The sequence below is a fragment of the Haliotis rubra genome, unplaced genomic scaffold (assembly GCF_003918875.1).
Source record: "Haliotis rubra isolate DU_JTF1 unplaced genomic scaffold, ASM391887v1 Scf278, whole genome shotgun sequence".
Classification (NCBI taxonomy): domain Eukaryota; kingdom Metazoa; phylum Mollusca; class Gastropoda; order Lepetellida; family Haliotidae; genus Haliotis; species Haliotis rubra.
In genome coordinates this window covers 49,511-73,968 of record NW_025766869.1, presented here as the reverse complement: position 1 = coordinate 73,968, position 24,458 = coordinate 49,511, and the positions used below count along the sequence as shown (strand labels likewise).

General features: G+C 40.1%; 1 protein-coding gene across 6 annotated transcripts in view; it reads left to right on the top strand.

The window, feature by feature from the left end:
- LOC124280998 (transcription intermediary factor 1-beta-like) overlaps window positions 1-11,047 on the top strand; it is a 64,254-nt gene extending 53,207 nt beyond the window's left edge. The window contains exons 1-10 of one of the 6 annotated variants that reach the window (XM_046717010.1): window positions 1,939-2,229; window positions 3,910-4,007; window positions 4,262-4,391; window positions 5,262-5,332; window positions 5,465-5,564; window positions 9,402-9,454; window positions 9,668-9,719; window positions 9,899-10,044; window positions 10,207-10,264; window positions 10,896-11,047. In XM_046717010.1, the coding sequence (XP_046572966.1) occupies window positions 1,956-2,229; window positions 3,910-4,007; window positions 4,262-4,391; window positions 5,262-5,332; window positions 5,465-5,564; window positions 9,402-9,454; window positions 9,668-9,719; window positions 9,899-10,044; window positions 10,207-10,264; window positions 10,896-10,960 (1,047 nt within the window). In that variant the 5' untranslated portion in view covers window positions 1,939-1,955 and the 3' untranslated portion in view covers window positions 10,961-11,047. Of the gene's footprint in view, window positions 1-1,938; window positions 2,230-3,909; window positions 4,008-4,261; window positions 4,392-5,261; window positions 5,333-5,464; window positions 5,565-9,401; window positions 9,455-9,667; window positions 9,720-9,898; window positions 10,045-10,206; window positions 10,265-10,895 lie in introns of those variants that run through there. The other 5 variants (XM_046717008.1, XM_046717007.1, XM_046717005.1 and 2 more) reach the window with 5 other exon arrangements.
- Window positions 11,048-24,458: the final 13,411 nt, after the last annotated feature.

Below are 24,458 nucleotides of genomic sequence, written 5' to 3'. Positions count from 1 at the left end.
AATTTAACAATCTGTCACAATTCCACCCCTACCGTGTTTAATTGTTTTGTTGATAATGAAAGTGGACCTACACTTTCTTCTACCCGGGAGTTTATTTTAACCGCTAACCGCGAACTATGTTCAAGTTGAGATTGTGTAAATGTTCATTTACGAAAATATTGCCAGTGTACTTGTATTCTGACAGATACACCCTGTGGAGCATGTCCAGAAGAAAAACCCAGCATATTTCATAAGAGCTGTTTGTGCACGTGCCACAAGTCAGTATTTCATGGTTCAATCGTTTTTCTGCCTCTATGGTAAGAAAAGATTATCAGATGACCAGTGATGGCAAATTGTGGAATACATAACTTCCAGTATGACGTTTAAAGTAAATGGTCGGGAGACCGGTGACAAACAACGTACACTTGGTTCGGTCTAGTAAAGTCATATTTGGCGGTCGCGCAATTTGTAACCAAAACTGGTTCTTGAATATACGCGTGTCACCGGGAATATAGTACCGCAAGTAACCTGGGCCCCGTCTCGCATATCGCCGGATACTACCGGAAGTAGCACCTCGCGAGACATACAGACCCTATATCCATTAATATGTTAAAGGTCACATGCAACCAAAAAATCAAACATAGTTAAAACACAATTATCACTTCTTCATGACATATAATATGCATTGCTGATTATGAAAAAAACAAATAAACACAATTATAAGCGTATAATCGCAAATCAAAAGTGCAATATTTTGTACTTGGGTTTACCGCCCTCGAAACGAAGCAGCCGGGATACCAAACCCAATCAGAGCGGGTGGGTGTGCACTCAAGTGTAACGGCTGGTTCATTAGCAGATGCCTCCTGCACGGCTCATTGTGTGTGTATATATAGAGATGTTGGGTTTTGTAAATACATGCTCATTTTTTGTGTATAACATTTTGCAATCAACAGACATCATAACATGTCATGTGTTCAAGTATCACACCTGCCTGTCTGTGTAATTACATAATGTGACAGAGACCTTATGCCCAAAGACCTGGGTGTCTTAGGGTTACCACACAAAGACAACACCGTTACCTCGTCAACCTTGATTTCTGAGGTCACGCCAGTTGAGTGATGAACTCTTTAACGCCACCAACGTGTCAGACAACAGTAAGAAGCAGGTTACGTTCAGCTGGTCTCCGTTTCAGTGTTCCAGCTGTTCGTCCACCACTGACAGCACGTCACCGCCAAGCACGTTTACTATGGTACTATGTCAGTAGTTCTCAGTGTTGTTTACAGATGAAAGCCGGTTTAATCTTTCATTTCATGATGTGCGAAGGAAAATCTACAGACGACGTCGGGAACGTTTTGCAGATGCTGCTGTTGCGGCCAATAACCGATTCGGTGTAGTTTACATAGTTGTCTGGGGTGGAATTACAGCTACAGCAAGGACACGATTACACGTTATTGTGGGAAACCTCACTGCACTGAGCTATAGAGATGAGATAGTGGCTCTAATTGTGGTACCATTCATGAGGACCAAACGTCACTACATAGGTGCCCCAATCCTCCAGAATGATAACGCTCGACCGTACCGTGGACACGTCGTCAACGGCTTCGTTCACCAAAAGGGGCATTAGGAGAATGGACTGGCCTTCTTGCTCCCCCGACCTTAATTCCTTGCGCCGAGTATATAAATAGCGTATAAAAGCAGCTGAAACACACCAGCACTATGTTTGATTCAAACGCCCAAACACAACAGCCTTGTCCATGTTGAAGACAGACTTTCCATGCAGCTTTAGGCAACGTTTGAATGAAACATGGTGCTGGTGTGTTTCAGCAACCATGTTTTTCGTTGATGTTGACAATGTTTCATTTCGAACTCAAGCCCAACGAATATTGAATCAGTTGCTTCACTGCATGCTCCACACATAAGTGTTATTGATAACATGTGATTTTCCTGTCACAGATACAAACCACCTGGAATACAGAATGGACCTTTCCCACATCGTTATCCTGCAGAAGAATCATAAGTATCTGGAGGAGAACCTTCAGGTCGGCCCTGTACTGGATGCCTTGTATGAGAAGTGTGTCTTAACACAGGCAGACTATGATAGATGTAGACAAGCTGGAACAGAGAAATGTGAGATGGTGTTGGAGACGCTTAAAAAGAAGGGAGTAGAAGGTTACAAGACACTCTGTGCTGTCCTCGACACAAATCAGCCATTCATCAAGGAAAGACTTGATAAGACCTCAACTGAAGCAGGTAGGCAAACCTTCCAAGGGTTTCTTGATGTAGATACAAATATTGCTAATTATCTAAGCATCATAGACAAGGAATTGCCGGCTCATCAAGTGAAGTAAGACATTGGATGTGACAACTGTATATATATCCTAAACAATTGTGTATTATTATGGTTGTAAAATTAATGTGGTTTATTTCATTACAAAAGGCCTTTATATGCGAACTACTTCCATCCATATATAATTATCCAGAGCTATAACAATAATTCCAGCCACATTCCTCTTCATGACGGTCCAATGTCAACAGTCAAAAATACGTATCGTGTGATAAGTATGCAATGGTATGTCAGTCTGCAAATTAAGACCCGCAGTTCTCCGTCTTGAATACAAGCGGATTGGCGACAATGGCGGCTTCATTATTGACTGCTTCTTCTATACATTTGAACATTTCGGCACATTCAGTGTCACCCACAAGCAGTTCCCCTCGTCTTCTGTCACACCGCCTGCCTTCTATATACATGCTGGTGAAATCCTGCATCCAACAACCTGTTTGTGACCTATCCACCAATGATTACCTCTCCACTGTTGGTCAGTGTGCTTCCTGGGACTGGCGGTTGCTTATTGACTGACATTGCTGACAACTGCAAGACTATAATATCCCACCATCCGCCCTTCTTTTCTTCCTGCAATTATCAAGGAATGAGCGGCAGCTCATCAACGGTCCTGAAATGCTGGATGTAGCTGGTTATTTTAGCGACGCTACACTTTAAGCGCTAGAAGAATACAAATGACACATGTTTTCTGTCAAGGCGACAACAGTCCAAGTGCACCTGCCCAATATCTGCCCAACATTGACTCGTTTAATAGATATGGTATTACACGGAAGGTCGTTTATTAGCCTCTATATCATGTGCTGCCACTACTCACTGCAATGACGGTTTGGATTGAAGATGTCTTCTCTAAGACAGAATCAGACATTGTTTCTGTCCTTCATTCAGTCTGTTTTGCACCGTCGAGCACATGTTCCTAATCAGCAAGGTTCTCTACAGCGTAACTCTCTGAAGTACACAGTGTCCTGAAATATTCCAAACATACCCAATAAGATTCTGGTCTTGAGTTTGTGCTGGCCATGGGAGAGTTGTGATTGACTCTAGACGTAGGAAATACATCACTGCACCTCTCTGGGGACAGTGTTCGCATGTAAACTGGCCTTGTTGAAACAGGATGGTGTCAAAATGTGGTATCTCTCCAAGATGTCCACTAGATGTTTCTGGCAATCAAAAATGCTTCTCACAGGACAAATTTAAGTTTCAGTCATAAGATAATCGCACACCATAACAGACCTACAACAAAATACAAACTGCTCCATAATATTTTATTGTGCTCTACATATGATCGACCCGTGAAGGTCTGGGTTAGAATATTGGCCTTCAGTAATCCATGCTTGTCGTAAGAGACGACTAACGTGATCGGGTGGTCTGGCTCGCTGACTTGGTTCACACATGTCATCGGTTCCCAGTTTGCACAGATTGATGTCCATGCTGTTGATCACTGGATTGTGTGGTCCAGACTCGATTATTTACAGACCGCCGCCATACAGCTAGAATATAGATGAGTGCGGTGTAAAAGTAAACTCACTCACTCTTCATATGATAAATCATGTGACACCGTTATCTTAAAAATAAAATAAAATATTTTTCAGGCACCCCAGATCTCGTCTATGTTAACAAGGGCAAACTGGAAGCTCAGTACAAAAAGGAACTTGCTAAAAAAGATGGAGAGGTAGCTGACTTGAAATCTGTAAGTTGTGATTATGCATTGCAATTTGGCATTCTTATAAGGCTAAATGCCCTTTGTCTTGTGAATAGTTGAAAATTGATAAGATTATTACTGGACACACGTTTAGTGTTTCCCAACGGTAGAAAACCTAAAACATACTTTGTCAGCAACTTTGAAGGTTGTATATTATGACGTGTAATGTGATAAAGGGTCAGGTGGTTTGTCTTCAAGAACCGTTATTTACTTCTTTACCGGCCTTTCATGTTTGTTCCCAGTCAATAGAAGGACTTGAGCAGCAAATTGAACAGAACCACTTTGTTCATGCTGAAGTGGAGGAAAGATTGAAGAAAGAAATTGATGAACACATCACAGAGATAGAAAAGAAGAACGAGCAAATTGAAACTCGTAAGTTGATACTTATATATTTCAATATACATTACTAACAAACAAAGAACAAATGCCCTGTTGTACATGTTGTTGACTTGTACATGTCCAATATGAAAATATTGCATCTGAACTCAGCATCAGAAACGTGTGCTCTCAGAAGCCAAAATGTGTGCGCCCTAAGAGAAACTCACAATCCTAAAACCTAACACAAATGACCAGACAAAATCACGAATTGTACATGTGGGAACGATAGAGGGCAGGATGTAGAGAGGTAGCGCCAGGCAACACGGACGGCCTGTGCGCGAATGAAGTTAAATGTTTACCGACAAATTACGATTTTGCCTGGGTTTCACCGCTGGCAGAAAAACGTCAGCGACGTAGCGAGTACATCACAGCGTCAACCATTCTTGACCATGATCTTTATGGGACCATTAGTCATGGAGTGGGGTGGGGATGGGTTGGGTGATAACCCACATGACAGGCAAACTGATTTGGCTTTTGTGAACAGAGATTTGTCTCGCTAGGAATATGTTGACGGAAGTATACGTCGATGACAATGTCACACCTAATCATTCGCATGTCGATACCGATTATCCCTGATGCTTTTGGATACTGATATGCAACTGGCCGACTCTCGGGATGTCACCTTCACTATGATGTCATCAGTGACCTTATTGTCATCAATGTATTGTAGTAAATAATTTATCCGATAATTTTCATTCACCATTTCGATAATACAGTTTGTCAGCGTCGATGGTGATACCTGTAATATTGCAGGTAGTAATATTTCGGAAAAGAAAGGAATTTACTTGCAATTAAACATGACAACGAATACCTGTAATGTGAAAACTGTTATTTGCTTCAGTTCTTCCATTTTTGTCGTTTCAGTAAAAACAGCACTGTCAAAGTCAAAAGAAGAGTTGCAGCAGTCTCAAGCAAAATGTGACAAAATGGAGATGGTGGGTAATTGATGATAATTTTATGTGTTGTAAGTCTTAATCTAAGAAAACTTCTAAAATAAGGAAGAACAAATCCATGCACAACATCATAATAAAACGTCAAATGAGATGCAGTGATATCTGTGATTTCAGACACTGCGGGAAGAACAGGAGGCATACGATGCTCTAGTGGGTGTTCCAAGGTCACAGTCTCCAGACAGGGTGGACAATACAGAGAAAGTCCAGCATGGAGGTACATTAAGCAGACCGATAATCCGTCATGCATATGAGTAGTCTGGCAGAAAACGTTTCGTGACGTTATTTTGGTCACTTTACTCAAAAGCTATAAATACAATCGTTTTCTAATTTGGCACATTTGCATGGCCAGGTGGCTGTTCCGATTAGTCGCCTAACTCCCTTGGCATTTAAGATGTAATTGTATCTTGACACAATGATAGGTTATATAGACCACTTTTTAATTATTAAATCATAATTCATGAAATTCAATATTCACAGTGGTGGAACAATTATCATGCATCATGCTAAATTAGAAAATGACTGTACTAGTAGATTTTGAGTAAAGTGACAAAACACCGTTACGAAGAGTTTTCTGTAAGAGAATAACATTAAGAAAGTAAGAATATTTATGGATAACAACTTCTTTATTATATATGATGCGACGTTTCGGTATGGATTCTTATAACGTTGTCAAGCAAGAGTGAAGTACTACAGCACAGGACAGGCTTATATACATGAACAGGGATTAAGTAATAACAACATGTAGGACTGAATGAGGGGGATTAACAATAACAACAAGGCACGGTGGCAATAATGTAGTGACAATAGGAAGCCAATGGTGGTTGATGTAAAAAACAAAATATACATGCTGATGAGATTAATTAACAATGATGGCTGAGGTGCTCTAATCTGTTGTTTTTATGAGGTCATTGTATGCAGAAGGGATGAGATATCCCTGGTCTCTGCTGATTGAGGGCTTGTGTCTCCGGATTTGAACTGCTTCTGCAAGTTTCCTTTGGTGAAGTCCTGGTGGTTTTGGATAATATGTCCACATTGTCCCAAATTATGTTGTGATTGGGGCAGTTGATGATGTGGTCTGATAATGCCGATTTTCTATCAGATTTAGTGGTAGATGATAAGTGTTCTTTGATTCGGATGTTGATGGGCCGGGAGGTTTCGCCTACATAGGCCTCCGCCACAGTCACAGTTGATTTTATAGACAACACCTTTGGGTTGATGTTGTCGTTTAGAGGTGTTCTTGCCATTCGCTTTCAGTAGGGTTTTAGTGGTGTAGAGCTGGTAAAGTAGGTTTCGATGCCTGCTTCTCGCTTGAGGAGACGGCTGATGTGGTGAGAGGTTTTCCCTATGAAGGAGGGAGATACGAATAGGTGCTGGTTCAGGTTTGTTGGAGGCCGGTTTTCTTGTTGGGTGGAGTGTGGTGCTGATAATTTTATCGACTAGTTTCGACGGGTAGTGGTTGAACTTGGTGAAAACATGGCGGAGGTGCTGTATTTCTGTAGTGGACTGGTGGAGGAAAGGTTGATGGCTCGTCTGGTGAGGGTGGAGATAATGCCAGTTTTGGTTCTCAAAGGGTGGTTGGAGTCAAAATGAGTGTATTGGTCGGAGTGGGTTGGCTTTCTATAGACACTGGTACGGATCTTGTTGGCTGGAGTTCTGGTTACAAGGACATCTAGAAAGGGAAGTTGACCACTGGATTCTGTTTCTAAGGTGAATTGGACCCGGGGGTGCTGTTGGTTGAGGTGTTGCAGGAGGGCTGCTGGGTCTTGGTCTTGCCGAAGGATGACAAACGTGTCATCGACCTTCCTGTACCAGCAGTAGTACTTCACTCTTGCTTGACAACGGTATAAGAATCCATACCGAAACGTCGCATCATATATAATAAAGAAGTTGTTATCCATAAATATTCTTACTTTCTTATTAGTCACCAACTTCTAAATGCCAATCAAACAGAATAACATTAATTACAACAAAAGTGTGTGTGAATGTGTCATTTTTATGCTGTTTGATTCCACTGAGACAGTGTGCCAGCTATCAACTGAGTCCTGTTGTGATGAGAGTCAGCTTCGTCTTCTTCCATGCCTTCATTCTGCCTGCAAGCCATGCCTTGATCACCTAGCTACACAGGCGGAAGGGAACTGCATACACTGTCCTTCCTGTGGTCGTGACTTCACCATGGAGCAGACAACAGTACATCATGTCAGACGCAATGAAACTGCCTATAAAGTCAACGTTGATGGTTACACGAAATGCAACTACACCGAACACGATCATGATGTAAAGCATGTGATGTACTGTAGCGAATGTGATAAAAGTTCTGCTCTGACTGTCATAAACTTAACGACAAAAGAAAACGGAATCGAAATCACAGAGTAACTGCGATCAACCGGGCAGAGAATATCCCTTTGAAGCAGTGCCTGAAGGAACGTAATTGCAGGGACCATCCTGCCAACACACTGCAGCTGTATGACTACACGTGTAAGAAGGCAATCTGTCGTGTATGTGAACTTGGGGCCCACAACAAGCACAAGAATGAAGACTTGAATCAGGCCTATGACGTAGCAAAGGGTCAGCTGGAGGAGCAAGTGAAGAAGCAGCAACATAAACTGAAAGATGTGACCAGCAGGATGCAAACTGTCACAAGTCACCAAACTGAAGTGAAAACTACGCAGAGAAGACTAGAACAAATTGCGACTAAAGTTTGCAAAAGTGTTGCTGTAAAGCTTCTTCATCGACAGAGACAACTCATGGAGGAAATTCAAGCGAGTCTACAATCCCCATACAGAATGGTTCAAGAGAAACATGACACTTTACATGACGTCCATACTTCAATAGTATCGGCGATAGACTACACCCAGAGAACACTTGCATCTACAAGACGAGAGGAGCTCATTACTCTCACAGATGTACAGCATACGAAAAGTGATGAAAATCTGAAGATGAAGCTTCCAGAAGATGACACACAAGATACGAAAATCCTTCTTTCCTTTCAAGGCCAGAGAGATCTGGAGGAACTTATCGACACATTTGGTGGACTTGCCTCCTGTCTCGACGTGGATGACATACCAGACAAACAACCTACTTTACAGGATAACGAGATTTTTCCAAAAATGTTAAAAACAGAACACTTCTCCTAATCTTAAGAACTTCCTTCTAAGATTTCATTTTATCATCCAAAACTGTGTTCCACAGGAGATATCGCTTGTGTGAGATCAAACGATATCTCCTAGGAGATATCGTTTTGACAGTAGATTTTGTACAATGCCCTGACAATGCAATGACGTCATGTACTTGATGACGTCACAATGCTATGACATCGCTGCACTGCAAGTCTAATGGCAGTACCATGTTCAGAGATGTACATTTTGCATTGAAAATTAATGAAGAGTGATTTTGGATGATAAATAGAATCTCACCCTCGTGTCTTCTGATATCAAATATATCAAAACTCGTTGATAAAGGTAAAAATATCCTCGGCAAGCCTCGGATATTTGTAACTTTATCAACTCGTCTTGATATAATTGATATCAGAAGACACTTGGGTGAGATTCTCTATGTACTCGGGAGATAGAATATAACTCAAATACATATTTTACATATTCCTCACACGAGTTACATCTTTAATTGAATCTTATAAGTTCCATCTGCACTGATAATCTCTCAAAATCTATTGTTTTTGTAGTGTCTTGTAGCCTCTGAAACAAGCTGTGTGTATCGTGTGTACACACTGAGGAGTTTGAAACCAACTCCTGTGTCACAAACGCCATTCCCCCACAAGCGAAGAGAGTATCTTCTCTCTGTCGAAAAGCACAAGAAAATGAGTTACGCGTGTTGGTAATTTGTGCCTTAGAACCCAATTCTTACATCACGGTTCGGTGTTCAATATACACGTTAAGTTATTATATTGCATGTCTTGCATGTCTTATTATTATTATTGCTGATCGTGTTAGATATCTCTTGTTATTACATGCTGACTTACCTTCATCAAATGGTATAGTATCATATTTTATTTGGCTTGATTCTTATCAACATGTGTTTGTATTTTCCTCTTCAGATCTCCAGAAATGGAATATGCAATTGACCTTAAAAGAGGAAAACACCAGGAAGGTAATGTATTGCTTTTGTGAAAAGAACATATCTAACACACTGATGAAAATGTTTTCTGAGAAAAAGTTTTACAGGCTGTTTATGCTGAAAGTCATTCATGGCTTGTATTGTAAGAAAGAAGATATGTCATTAGATATAGGCGTGATACACACAGCTACTCAGTAAGTCGAATGTTATAATCTAGTATTTATGATGTGGGCGTTGTTGTTTCAGGTACATGAAGGACGGTGGCATCAGCTTGGGGAGATCATTCATCGTATCACAGGTACAAGATAATAACTGGGTTAGGTCGTGAAAAGCAGATCAAATACCAAATTGATTACCTCATATTTCTACTTTCAACTGAATTATCGCACCACTCGTTGATATATCATTAAGTAATAAGTAATGAGACATTATTGCCTTTATGTATTGAAATACAGTTGAAACGGGGTTTTTTTTCAGCAGGAACTGTCTCCCGTACATCTAAATCACAAGGACTCCGACCTGAACAGCTAACATCACAGGAAGTCGCATCTGAACAGCTGACACCACAGGAAGTGGAACCTGAAAAGTTGAAGTCACAGGACGTTTTTCAAGCGGCTAAACATGTAAGTTGAATGTCATACAAATATCCCTAAATGACAATGTAAGCTCCATATTATAGAACAAATCGAAATTCAATTTAGCTCTGATTCTTCATTTCCACAAACGTATTTAGGTTCATGCATGTCACTCATACAATCTGACGATCTTTCATCGTTTATTTTCAGTTCATACTCGGAGCGTTCGCCCCTTTAGAGACACCTGAGCGTGGTTTGTGCCTGAAAGGTAAGTACATGGGGAGTTGTTTTGTTGTTGTAATCTTCTCTGAGTCATACGTATAGTAACTAAGTTTCGTTATGTGTCATCCGTGCATTACATTGACAGGTAACAGATGCTATACAACTGTTATGTTCAGTAGAATACTGCGTCTCTTTAATGGGCTACCAATTTGCGACACGTCACAACCAGTTGCCTCAAACCTACTTTATATTGTGAAAAAATAAATATGTTACCCCGAAGGCCTGTTCTTTTTAATTGGCATTATTTCGACTTTGTAATATCTGGTTCCCACGCAGTTTAAAACGTACTGTGACATGTAACAGTGTAGCAAGTACTCAGAATGACATAATATACTTTACTGCATTCTAAAGGACAATATGAGATGTGCAGTTCACCTAATTATGTGCTTCTTAATTTCATGTTTTGACATGGGTTGTCAATGTCGACTACAGCACCTCCGCTACTTGAGTAGAATTGCGCCCCTTACGCGTGTCATATTCCTGTGATCCTAACCAAACAATGTTCAAAGCGACCATAATCAAAACTCACTGACTCACCAACCCTTTTCACTGTAGAGCACATGTGATAGCAGTCTACAAAAACACATTCATGTGTTACCATGGAAACTATGTTGCAGGGTATTCAGGCACAGTGCACATCCGAAGGAGGAGAGGACGTTCTAAATTCATCACTTGTAAGTAAATTCTATTTTTATGCAGTTTGTTTATGTGGCGAATACTAGGCGTGGCAATAGTGTTCTGTTGATGGGAACCTCAACATATAAAACACTAGTCTGTCTCACGGTCCCTGAACCACATTATTCTTCCTACTGCCTTGCCCTCCCTACAAAACTAAGGCCCTAAATGAAGCAAGGCTCCGTCACTGAGGCTTCTTTTCATTTTAAATGGGTTTATTTGTTACTATCAAAATTATATATATTCACTGACTAAGCTTTAGTCTAATAAAACACCAACAGGGGCTTCTTTGGAGTTAATTTGTTGTTCGTGTCACCAGCATCCGATAGGCTGACTAGACAATAATCATACCACCACGATGCAGATGGAACGCTGCTGAAAATGTAAATGCTTCAGTTATTTGACCCCTGCAAATGCAGCAGTAGAAGTGAGTGGTAAGGAAGATATCATTGCACGGGACACATTATACTTCAGTGTGACCCAAGCCGTTGTTTTGTTTGTTTAACGTCGCACTAAGCAACATTCCAACTATATGGCGGCAGTCTGTAAATAATCGAGTTTTGGACCAATGATCAACAACAGGAACTTCACTTTACGCAGCAACCACCCGACCCCGTAAGTCGCCTCTTACAACAAGCATGGGTTGCTAAAGACCCATTCTAACTCATACCCAAGCCGTTATACTTTTCGGTTATACTTGTATGATGGTGTGGACAATTGTTATGCTTCTGTATATGACTAAACTTGTCCACCACTGAAGGATGTCTGGTAGCAGCAGTAGTATATCTCCAATGTGACCCAAGTCGTTGTACTACGCAGGTGTATTCATGTATGAAAAGAACTTGAAGTTCCCGTGGTCGCTGTGTTACTAAACTTAGACCCGTATCTAATGTTCTATTATGTATCTTCGTCATAACCTGCTTACTTTATATTGATTTTACAAAAGGTATCTAGGGTATAAATCGTTTTCTCCCCACACACTCTATCTCACACCTCCTCTATCTCTTCTCTTTCTTTCTTGCTCCTCTGTATATACATATATACATACCTAATGTCTTACACAATGTGAGCTTACAATTGAAAACGTTTTCAGTATAGCCAATGACTAGCTGAAAATCAGCAATGGCACCATATGCAATATGTGATGATCATGTTCAGCACTATCAGTAGCACCCGCCATCGCACATTTATTTTTAAAATGGGCACTGAGAAATAATCATACCCTTTGAAGGCGGCCTGGACCAGATAATCCAGTGATCAGTAAACTGAACAGTGACCAACGTCATGGGGTTATGATCACCAAGGAGATGGCGTAATGTGTGGTAATGTGTGAAAACTTGTTGACTGACAAAATGCCATATTTAGTAAATTACTCTGAATGTCTATCATAACATATATGGAATGACTTGACCAGACCGGTAGTGGAAAATCCTTGACTAAAAAACAAGTTATTAGGACAATGTGTTTTTCTGTAAAATGTGAATGATATGTCCATCATCTCTAATGCACCTAAGCAAATGGAAAATGTCCTCTGCTGACTGCATTTCGCTTAACATTAAAGAGTAACATATGTTATATTTGGGATTACACTTTCTTAGTAAAGTACAAATTCTAGTACTTTTTAGAGTTAAGCCCCATCCGGGATTCAAACTGACATCCTCAGAGTCAGGCACCTAATCGCCAGCACACAAAGTCAGCTGACTAACCCGCTCAGCTGCCGCGACTTCCACCAAAATGGAAGTCGGACAACTGGTAGTCTAGACTTTGGGCTCTTTGTACCCCTCTGATAACTGTTAATTGGCCGAAAGCTATGATTACACATTTAGACATTTAGAAAGTGGTCAAATGTAACATATGGTATATTTGGGATTTTGGGATTACACTTTCTTAGTGAAGAGGTTGGATACCTTTGTTTGTGCGCATACCGTATGCGACGGGATGTGACAGTAGGAGCGCGTATCTGTTAGTTTTTACCCGCCGTGATGTTGCTGGAATATTGCTAAAAGCGGCGTAAAACCAAACTCAGTCAGTCAGTGTTAGTTTTTATGTTACGCAGTTATTTCCCTTTATCTTTCTTCTGATCATACTTTATGATATTTTGGCCACACAAGCATTTATACTGAGGTAAACATGGGCAAGAGTTATCTCCCCTTATCACATTAATTTGGGTATGCTGTTCTAATTGGCGATAATGTTGATACCCTCTGGTAACATATTTTTATATTTTTTTAAATATCAATCTAGTGTGAATTTACTATATAAAATTCATTTCATAAAAAATCATGTTTTCATTAATGAATCAATGTTATTTTTTAATTCCTGTTTTTTGGGAAGTTAAATAATGTGTCAAATCCTACATACTGCCTTGAAAATTGATTTTCCTGCTTCATTTCATATCAATACTGAAATATCTTTATAAAAAAACCACATACTGAATAAAAAAAGTAAACAATGTACTTTTAAGAGAACTTTTATTGACATATTAGTTTTTACAGATGGTGCCACAAGGGGTCGCCACTTGTCAAACAAATGCCGTGGTGACTTGTTACTTTTATTACATAATTAGATTCGGGACACATTTGTCTACAACGTGATATCAAATCTAGCAAGTTCTTGACATTTTGTATACAACCTCCTTAAGGTGAAAATTTAGGATGGGAAATCATACATGAAGAATGAAGGTTTATTGATTCATGCAAAAAAACCACGTTCATGTCTGTTTAGGACTTTTGACAAGAATGGGCTAACCCGTCTCTGGTGTTAATGAAAGGAACTACATGGAACAGGTTCCCGATGTTCTGAAATTTCATCATCCAATATATTTAAACACATGAGGAGTATTTAAAACACTGTTCCGTATGAAAAAGTGGAGAATGGTGGCTTTACTTTGATCATCAAGATGATCCTATGCTTGAACATAGTGCAAATCATCTTTACTATACATCAGGTGGAATCATTGTGGATTATTGTCAGAATGGATGCATTTCATATGTCTTGATAAGAATAATAGCGTAGCGATTTACGCACTTCGTTCACAAATATCCGTCCCCCTCGAGACACGAGACAACCTTCCCCACACAGCCAGTGTCTTGAAACTGTGTTCAGTGATTGAAGCGGACGTAGAAGTTACCTGTTTACGTTCTCTCTGTGAACACATAAATGTAAACATATCGCCAAACAAAGCTTCTGTCTGTCTCACTCTTTACTGTTTTGTGTGATATGAGTTTAGAATACCTATAGTGATAACTTGTTTGAGTGGCATTTTAGAAGTTGAGACGTACAATATATAACAAGTTTTATGGATAACAACTTCTTTATTTTCGTGAGTGCGACGTTTCGATACAGATTCTTGTACCGTTGTCAAGCAAGAGTGGTACATGAAGTGTAGGAGCTGCATATATATACTGTATATAACAATGAAACAACATAATAGACAAAGGAAACAACATAATTGCCATGATTGGCTAAGCAGTAAGCTGATGAAGCCAGTAAGTACATAAAGGATAGTGAGTGGAAGCCAGAGATGTAGTTACAATGAGATGTTTATACAATGGATGCGATGTTTATACAATAGACTGGGCTTGGTGGAGGAGTGGATCATAAGCAGATGGAATGAAGTATCCTTGGTCACGGTTGATGGTAGGCTTGTGGCGTTTGATGTGAATGGCTTCTGTGAGCTTGCGTTTAGTGAAGTCCGTTTGGTTGTTGGCGAGAATGGTGATGTCGGACCACTCTATTTGATGATTGGGGTTGGCTTTGATGTGGTCAGAGATAGCTGATTTGGTGTCGGAATTAGCAACAGAGGTGCGATGTTCTTTGACTCGGGTGTTGATGGGTCGGGATGTAATAGCGATTTGAATCTACGATCGTTTGTTAAACAACTTTTATCCTCAGTTGAATAAAAAATTTAGATTGAAATTTTCACTTAAAATTTTTTTGAGGATTCTCAATCTTAATTTCACTTTACTTGGTTTAGTTTTTGTTTAAAGTGAAATTCATCGGTACATTTTCACTCCAAACAAAGTTTACGCGGCTTTTGTTGACTTCAAAAAATCGTTTGGCTTTATCCCAAGGAAGAAATTACTCTATCTTCTGCCATGGTAAACTATATAACAGCATTAAGAGTATGTACAGTCATGTTATAGCTTGCGTCAAAGTGGATGGCCAGAAAACCCCTGCATTTCCAACGTCATCTAGTGTTAGGCAAGGATGTATATTATGTCCCTTATTGTTCATATTTTTCATCAACGAACTGGTACGTGATATTAATTCTACTTGTGAACATGGAGTGTTTGTTTCCTCGTTTGTTGAAGACATTATGCTACTATTGTTTGCTGACGACATTATTACATTCTCGTATACTGTTGTTGGACTACATAGACAGCTTACCTTTATAACAGAGTATTGTGCTAAATGGGGACTGGTGATTAACATGGACAAAACTTACATTATCGTATTTAGGAAAGATGGAATTGTTGCAAAGAATGAATCATGGACAGTATGTGGGAAATCTATAAAGATTGTAACCTATTACAAATATCTTGGTTTGTCATTCTCCTGCGTATTAAAATGGTCCAAAGCTTGCCAAACACTGGTGTCGCAGGCGAGAAAAGCTGTCTTACCTTTATATCAGCTATTCAGACAGTGTAAAGACTTACCATTCTCCATAGCGTACAAATTGTTTGACACCAAGATATCTCCAATACTACTGTACTCATCTGAGGTACGGGGTTCTGCTTACCAGGAATCTATCGAGAAATTTTATACATCGTACTTCAAGAGAATTTTAGGAGTTGGGAAGATTGCGGCAAATAAAGCGATCCTTGGATAAACTGGGTGTTACACCATGCATGTTTGTGTCCAATGTAAAGTAATTAAATATTGGCTTCGTCTTCTAAGACAAGACACACGGAGATATCGACACAGTTGTTATTTATTGTTGAAACAACTGGACGAGGATGGAAGACACACCTAATGTACGAAGTTTATTGTTTGTGATTGGATATTCCTATGTTTTGCCGGCTCAAGATGTTGGTGATCCGAAACAGTTTCTCTACATCTTCAAGCAGCGCCTAATTGATATGTTCTTACAAGACTGGCATTATTAAATCAATAATTCATCTTTTCTTGAGCACTATAAACAAGTGAAGTTATCCCTTCTACTACCGGAAATTTATATAACATAGCTAAAGGATAGAGACTGGAGAAGAGCTTTTTATAAAATGAGAAAATCACTCCATGATTTTGTTATAATCAGGAAAAGGTGTGAGAATGGTGTAATTCACTTAGATATAATTTGTCCTCATTGTTATTGTGGTAGGGAAGATGAGCTTCATGTATTACTTGTTTGTAGTAAATATTCATCTCTAAGGACTAGATTTTTGCCAAACAATTCTGCCATTGGTACTCAAAGTATGATAAACTTGTTAAATAGTACAAATATGAACGTTATTAAATCTGTTGCATTATATCTAAAAAATGTATTTAATACCAGGTCCCACTTGTAACCCAATTGTATTCTATCGTGTTGTAAAAAAAGGGCATGTGGACAAAGTACTGAATAAACTACATGATTTACTTGATTTACTATTATTGTATCTTGGAAAATATTCTAGTCAGAATAATAGTATGCAGTTCAATGCATAATTATACGTATGACAAACTCATAATTTTGCCATTGCGGGGAATATTGATTACTTTGTCTTCTTGCTATACCTTATTTATGTCCTAATATATTATATTCCAATTTTTATCAGCTTTAGTTAATTCTATTCCATTCAGTAAATTTTCTTCACCGAGGAACGTATACTTCACATAGTGGGTGAGTCTACAGTACACTTACATACATGACATATTTGGTCAGTCTACAGTACACACTTACATCTATGACGAAGTGGGTCAGTGTACAGTACTAGTCTTGGGAATTGGTTAAAATCTCATAATTGATGATTGGTTCATAACATCAGATCAATCATCGAAAATAATTGGTTATCGTCATTTGTGAAATGTTCCTGGTTATTTTTGTTAATGCTCAAATAAGGAAAAACAACATGTAGTTCTTTGGGTGTTTTTGGTGCAAAATGTCATATCTTTAAAGGATGACAAGTATGTAAGGAACATATATTTCTTAGAGTCTTTAAGATATATTCAATCATGTCTTGGAACGAGCTTGTAGTGCTTATGAAATGTAACAGTCAAAACCAACCTTGTGAAATATATTGTTAATGAAAACAAGTGTTCCAGAATTGTTTTTGCTCGGTCGTAAAGTCATTGCGACCAATCTCCGATTATTTGAATTAATCGGGCCACCACTATACAGTACACACTTACATACATGACGTAGTTGGTCAGACTACAGTACACATTTACATACATGAGGTAGTGGGTCGGTCTACAGTACACACTTACATACATGACGTAGTGGGTCGATCTACAGTACACACATGCATGACGTAGTGGGTCAGTCTACAGTACACACTTACATACACGACGTAATGGGTCAGTCTACAGTACACACTTACATACATGACGTAAGAGTCAGTCTACAGTACACACTTACATACATGACGTAGTGGGTCAGTCTACAGTACACACATGCATGACGTAGAGGGTCAGTCTACAGTACACACATACGTGTTGTAGTGTGTCAGTCTACAGTACACACCTACATACATGACGTAGTGGGTCAGTGTATAGTACACACTCACATACAAGACGTAGTGGGTCAGTCTTCAGTACACACTTACATCCATAAAGTAGTGGGTCAGTCTACAGTACACACTAACATACATGACGTAGTGGGTCAGTCTACAGTACACACTTACATACATGACGTAGTGGGTCAGTCTAGAGTACACACTTACATACATGACGTAGTGGGTGACTCTACATTACACACTTACATACATGACGTAGTGGGTCAGTTTACAGTACACACTTACATACATGACGTAGTGGGTCAGTCTACAGCACACACTAATATACATGACGTAGTGAATCAGTGAACAGTACACAATTACAAACATGACGTAGTAGGTCAAACTACAGTACACACTTACATACATGACGTAGTGAGTGAGTTTACAGTACACACTTACATACATGACGTAGTGGGTCAGTCTACAGTACACACTTACATACATGACGTAGTGAGTCAGTCTGCAGTACACACTAACATACGTGCCGTAGTGGGTCAGTCTACAGTACACACTAACATACATCACGTAGTGGGTCAACCTACTGTACACACTTACATACATGAGGTAGCGGGTCAGTCGACAGTACACACTTACATACATAACGTAGTGGGTCAGTCTACAGTACACACTTACATACATGAAGCAATGGATCAGCCTACAGTACACACTTACATACATGATACAGTGGATCAGTCTAAACTACACACTTACATACATAACGTAGTGGGTCAGTCTACAGTACTCACTAACTTACATGAAGTAGTGGGTCAGTCAACAGTACACACTTACATACATAACGTAGTGGGTCAGTCTACAGTACGCACTTACATACATGACGTAGTGGGTCAGTTTACAGTACAGACTAACTTACATAACGTAGTGGGTCAGTCTACAGTACACACTTACATACATGAAGCAGTGGATCAGCCTACAGTACACACTTACATACATGATACAGTGGATCAGTCTAAACTACACACTTACATACATAACGTAGTGGGTCAGTCTACAGTACTCGCTAACATACATGAAGTAGTGGATCAGTCTACAGTACACGCACACACTTACATACATAACGTAGTGGTCAGTCTACAGTACACACTTACATACATAACGTAGTCGGTCAGTCTACAGTACACACTAACATACATGATGTAGTGGGTCAGTCTACAGTACACACTTACATACATAACGTAGTGGGTCAGTCTACAGTACACACTTACATACATGACGTAGTGTGTCAGTCTACAGTACACACTTACATTCAGAACGTAGTGGGTCAGCCTACAGTCTATAATTACATACCAGAGACAGTGGATTAGTATACGGTACACAGTTACATCCATAACGTAGTGGGTCAGTCTGCAGTACACACTAACATACATGACGTAGTCGGTCAGTCTAAAGTACAAACTAACATACTCTGACGTAGTGGGTCTGTCTTCAGTACACACTCACATACATGTCGTAGTGGGCCCTGTCTGCAGTATAGACGTAAACATATGACGTAGTGTGTCACTCTACAGTACTTACTAACAAACAAGGCGTAGTGGGTCAGCCTACAGTAGACACTTACATACATGAGGCAGTGGATCAGCCTATAGTACACACTTACATACATGATGCAGTGGGTCAGTGTACAGTACACACTTACATTCATGACTTAGTGGGTCAATTTAGAGTACACACTTGCGTACATAACGTAGTGGGTCAGTCTACAGTATAGACTTGCATACATGACGTAGTGGGTCAGTCTAAAGGACACACTCGCAAACGTGAGGTAGTGGGTCAGTCAAAAGTACACACGTACATACATGACGTAGTAGGTCAAACTACAGTACACACTTACATACATGACGTAGTGAGTGAGTTTACAGTACACACTTACATACATGACGTAGTGAGTGAGTTTACAGTACACACTTACATACATCACGTAGTGGGTCAGTCTACAGTACACACTTACATACATGACGTAGTGAGTCAGTCTGCAGTACACACTAACATACGTGCCGTAGTGGGTCAGTCTACAGTACACACTAACATACATCACGTAGTGGGTCAACCTACTGTACACACTTACATACATGAGGTAGCGGGTCAGTCGACAGTACACACTTACATACATAACGTAATGGGTCAGTCTACAGTATACACTTACATACATAACGTAGTGGGTCAGTCTACAGTACTCACTAACTTACATGAAGTAGTGGGTCAGTCAACAGTACACACTTACATACATAACGTAGTGGGTCAGTCTACAGTACGCACTTACATACATGACGTAGTGGGTCAGTTTACAGTACTGACTAACTTACATAACGTAGTGGGTCAGTCTACAGTACACACTTACATACATGAAGCAATGGATCAGCCTACAGTACACACTTACATACATGATACAGTGGATCAGTCTAAACTACACACTTACATACATAACGTAGTGGGTCAGTCTACAGTACTCACTAACTTACATGAAGTAGTGGGTCAGTCTACACTACACACTTACATACATAACGTAGTGTGTCAGTCTACAGTACGCACTTACATACATAACGTAGTCGGTCAGTCTACAGTACTCACTAACATACATGATGTAGTGGGTCAGTCTACAGTACACACTTACATACATAACGTAGTGGGTCAGTCTACAATACACACTTACGTACATGACGTAGTGTGTCAGTCTACAGTACACACTTACATTCAGAACGTAGTGGGTCAGCCTACAGTCTATAATTACATACTAGAGACAGTGGATTAGTATACGGTACACAGTTACATCCATAACGTAGTGGGTCAGTCTGCAGTACACAATAACATACATGATGTAGTCGTTCAGTCTAAAGTACAAACTAACATACTTGACGTAGTGGGTCTGTCTTCAGTACACACTCACATACAAGTCGTAGTGAGCCTGTCTGCAGTATAGACGTAAACATATGACGTAGTGTGTCACTCTACAGTACTTACTAACAAACAAGGCGTAGTGGGTCAGCCTACAGTAGACACTTACATACATGAGGCAGTGGATCAGCCTATAGTACACACTTACATACATGATGCAGTGGGTCAGTGTACAGTACACACTTACATTCATGACTTAGTGGGTCAATTTAGAGTACACACTTGCGTACATAACGTAGTGGGTCAGTCTACAGTATAGACTTGCATACATGACGTAGTGGGTCAGTCTAAAGGACACACTCGCAAACGTGAGGTAGTGGGTCAGTCAAAAGTACACACGTACATACATGACGTAGTGGGTCACTCTACAGTACACACTAACATACATGACGTAATGGTCAGTTTTCAATACAAGCTTACATACATGACGTAGTGGATCACTCTACAGTACTCACTAACATACATGACGTAGTAGGTCAGTTTGCAGTACACACTAAAATACATGACGTTGTGGGTCAGTCTTCGGTACACACTTACATACATGACGTAGTGGGTCAGTCTCCAGTACTCACTAACATAAATGACGCAGTGGGTCAGTCTACAGTACACACTTACCTACATAACGTAACGGGTCAGTCTACACTACAAACTAACATACATGAGGTAGTTTGTCAGCGTACACTACACACTTACAAACATGAAGCAGTCGATCAGCCAACAGAACACACTTGCAACACACATGATGTAATGTATCAGTCTAAACTGCACACTTACATACGTGACGCAGTGGGTCAGTCTACAGTACACACTAACATACATGACGTAGTGGGTCAGTCTACAGTACACACTAACATCCAGAACGTAGTGGGTCAGCCTACAGTCCACACTTACATACACGAGGCAGCGGAGCAGTCTACAGTACAGAGTTATTTCCTTAACGTAGTGTGTCAGTCTACAGTCCAGACTTACATACATGACGTAGCTGGTCAGTCTAGAACACACACTTACACACATGACATACAAGGTCAGTCTTCAGTACTAACTCACATGCATGACGTAGTTGGTCAGTCTACAGTACACACTTACATACATGACGTAGTGGGTCAGTCTACAGTGCACACTAACATACATGACGTAGTGGGTGAGTCTAGAGTACACACTTACATAAATGACATAGTCGGTGACTCTACAGTACACACTTACATACATGACGTAGTGGGTCAGTTTACAGTACACACTTACATACATGACATAGTGGGTCAGTCTACAGTACACACTTACATACATGACGTAGTGAGTCAGTCTGCAGTACACACCAACATACGTGCCGTAGTGGGTCAGTCTACAGTACACACTAACATACATCACGTAGTGGGTCAACCTACTGTACACACTTACATACATGAGGTAGCGGGTCAGTCGACAGTACACACTTACATACATAACGTAATGGGTCAGTCTACAGTATACACTTACATACATAACGTAGTGGGTCAGTCTACAGTACTCACTAACTTACATGAAGTAGTGGGTCAGTCTACAGTACACACTTACATACATGACGTAGTGTGTCATTCTACAGTACACACTTACATACATGAAGCAATGGATCAGCCTACAGTACACACTTACATACATGATACAGTGGATCAGTCTAAACTACACACTTACATACATAACGTAGTGGGTCAGTCTACAGTACTCGCTAACTTACATGAAGTAGTGGGTCAGTCTACACTACACACTTACATACATAACGTAGTGTGTCGGTCTACAGTACGCACTTACATACATAACGTAGTCGGTCAGTCTACAGTACACACTAACATACATAATGTAGTGGGTCAGTCTACAGTACACACTTACATACATAACGTAGTGGGTCAGTCTACAATACACACTTACATACATGACGTAGTGTGTCAGTCTACAGTACACACTTACATTCAGAACGTAGTGGGTCAGCCTACAGTCTATAATTACATACTAGAGACAGTGGATTAGTATACGGTACACAGTTACATCCATAACGTAGTGGGTCAGTCTGCAGTACACACTAACATACATGATGTAGTCGTTCAGTCTACAGCACACACTAATATACATGACGTAGTGAATCAGTGTACAGTACACACTTACACACATGACGTAGTAGGTCAAACTACAGTACACACTTACATACATGACGTAGTGGGTGAGTTTACAGTACACACTTACATACATGACGTAGTGGGTCAGTCTACAGTACACACTTACATACGTGACGTAGTGAGTCAGTCTGCAGTACACACTAACATACGTGCCGTAGTGGGTCAGTCTACAGTACACACTAATATACATCACGTAGTGGGTCAACCTACTGTACACACTTACATACATGAGGTAGCGGGTCAGTCGACAGTACACACTTACATACATAACGTAATGGGTCAGTCTACAGTATACACTTACATACATAACGTAGTGGGTCAGTCTACAGTACTCACTAACTTACATGAAGTAGTGGGTCAGTCTACAGTACACACTTACATACATAACGTAGTGGGTCAGTCTACAGTACACACTTACATACATGATACAGTGGATCAGTCTAAACTACACACTTACATACATAACGTAGTGGGTCAGTCTACAGTACTCGCTAACTTACATGAAGTAGTGGGTCAGTCTACACAACACACTTACATACATAACGTAGTGTGTCGGTCTACAGTACGCACTTACATACATAACGTAGTGAGTCAGTCTGCAGTACACACTAACATACGTGCCGTAGTGGGTCAGTCTACAGTACACACTAACATACATCACGTAGTGGGTCAACCTACTGTACACACTTACATACATGAGGTAGCGGGTCAGTCGACAGTACACACTTACATACATAACGTAATGGGTCAGTCTACAGTATACACTTACATACATAACGTAGTGGGTCAGTCTACAGTACTCACTAACTTACATGAAGTAGTGGGTCAGTCTACAGTACACACTTACATACATAACGTAGTGGGTCAGTCTACAGTACACACTTACATACATGATACAGTGGATCAGTCTAAACTACACACTTACATACATAACGTAGTGGGTCAGTCTACAGTACTCACTAACTTACATGAAGTAGTGGGTCAGTCTACACAACACACTTACATACATAACGTAGTGTGTCGGTCTACAGTACGCACTTACATACATAACGTAGTCGGTCAGTCTACAGTACACACTTACATACATGAGGTAGAGGGTCATTCTACAGTACACACTTACATACATGACTTAGTGGGTCAGTCTACAGTACACACTTACATACAAGACGTAGTGGCTCATCCTACAGTATAGACTTACATACAAGACGTAGTGAGCCAGTTTACAGTACACACTTACATACATGACATAGTTGGTCAGTTTACAGTACACACCTACATACATGAGGTAAAGGGTCATTGTACAGTACACACTTACATACATGAAGCAGTGAGTGAGTCTACAGTACACACTTACATACATGTCTTAATGAGTGAGTTTACAGTATACACTTACATACATGACGTAGCGGGTAAGTTTACAGTACACACTTACATACATGACGTAGTGTGTCAGTCTACAGTACATACGTACATACATGACTTAGTGTGTGAGTTTACAGTACATACTGACATACACGACGTAGTGAGTGAGTTTACAGTACACACTTACATAAATGACGTAGTGAATGAGTTTACAGTACATACTTACATACATGACCTAGGGAGTGAGTTTACAGTACACACTTACATAAATGACTTTGTGGGTCAGTGAACAGTACACACTTACATACATGACGTAGTTGGTCAGTCTAGAACACACACTTACACACATGACATAGAAGGTCACTCTATAGTACTAACTCACATG